Raw genomic sequence first — 1,464 nt, 5'->3', positions numbered from 1 at the left:
AAAAAATAACACTATCGGAGGATTGGAAAATCCTCATAGAACAGGGCCTATTTTTCTGACTCTACTCAATTCGACAACTGTCAAAATATCTATAGGATTAAGGGCTGGAATAGAGGCAGACTATTGAACGACCAACCAACGGATGGATGAACAAGAGTGATGACAGTACACGTCCAGATTTTCATTTGTGATTATAGAATAATTTAGTATACCATTTAATGTTATAAGGTTACCAAGTTTTGGATCCCGAAAACCCTGATTTAGTCTTGGTCTTCCTATAACAGCATCCGACCATTATCTCATGCATGGAATTGGCCAATTACTGCGTATTAATGTGAACCAATCAGAGTGTAGCATTATTATTTCAACCAATGATTCATCAACAGAGGCCTACATTATTGTTCCCCTTAGATATCCTTTATGACGTCATAACATTATCTACAGCCAAAGCGACAGCTATAGTAAAGTTTTTACTTATTGAAAGCTACGCTACGCTTCAAAATGGGAGCTAAATGTTCTTCGCCTTTGAAGAGGAAATGGTTTTCCAGAAAATCCGGTAATGTCAAGAGGAATTCAGTGGTGCCACTCCAAGTAAAATCAGCAGAAGATATTGATGGTCCAGTGAATCTATTGAGGACAAGAAGTCCAAAACTATGTCCAGAGCTAAGTGTACCTTCATCACCAAAAGATCTAGATGTACTTACAGTAAAGTCCAAAGATCTAGATCTAGCCGGCGGTGAATACAATGAAGATGATACTAGTAATGTAGAACATCCAGAAGTACATTATGAAGAAATAGAATATAGTGTACCAGCTGAAATCAAAACCCACTATTTTAATAGTTTTAGTCAAGAATGGTATGTTTACAAGAGAACACAACAAGTTCCTATCACAGAAATGAGGTGTGTTCAAGGCTAAGGTAAATTTTCAACTATATTTCGGTTTTCATTTAAAGGATTACTAAGTATTAGCTGAAGCAACTGGTAGATGTCTATGAAATTTTTGAATGAATAGCTCTAACTTGCCAGCTTATAGACAGACTGCGTATTATAGTAATGTGGTCTTAGGTGGAAAAAAGGGGGTGGGGGGCGTAAACTTAACTTTGATATTTAGGCAATGAAATTTAAAAGATAAAAGTAATTTAACTATTTATTTCAGCCAACTGCTCTAATTGGTGGATTATTGAATACTGGAATATTAAAGATATATTTTGTAACAGAACTCAGAAGTTTGTTAGTCTGTTCCAGAATAACAGCCACAAACAGAAATAGTTTTTGATGGAATTTTTTCTCCTGTCATACCATGTTGTATAAATATACTCTTTAAATATTGCCAGTAAGAAACATAAACAACATAATATTCATCACAATATGAGCAAGTGTTGTGTTATTATTACTATATTATATCATGTATACGCTCGCATTATATTATTATACGCTCGTATTTTTATATTATACGCTCGTA

General features: G+C 34.4%; 1 protein-coding gene across 1 annotated transcript; it reads left to right on the top strand.

Moving 5' to 3' along the window:
• Nucleotides 1-501: 501 nt before the first annotated feature.
• LOTGIDRAFT_176933 (hypothetical protein) lies at nucleotides 502-1,171 on the top strand (the record flags this gene model as incomplete). The annotated part of the gene is made up of 2 exons (XM_009066165.1): nucleotides 502-902; nucleotides 1,159-1,171. The coding sequence occupies 2 exons, from the start codon at nucleotides 502-504 to the stop codon at nucleotides 1,169-1,171; spliced, it is 414 nt and encodes a 137-aa protein (XP_009064413.1).
• Between the last annotated feature and the right edge of the window lie 293 nt (nucleotides 1,172-1,464).

Source organism: Lottia gigantea (assembly GCF_000327385.1).
Source record: "Lottia gigantea unplaced genomic scaffold LOTGIsca_7317, whole genome shotgun sequence".
NCBI classification, from domain to species: Eukaryota; Metazoa; Mollusca; class Gastropoda; family Lottiidae; genus Lottia; species Lottia gigantea.
The sequence above is the reverse complement of the archived record's forward strand: the minus strand, read 5'-3'. Positions and strand labels throughout refer to the sequence as shown.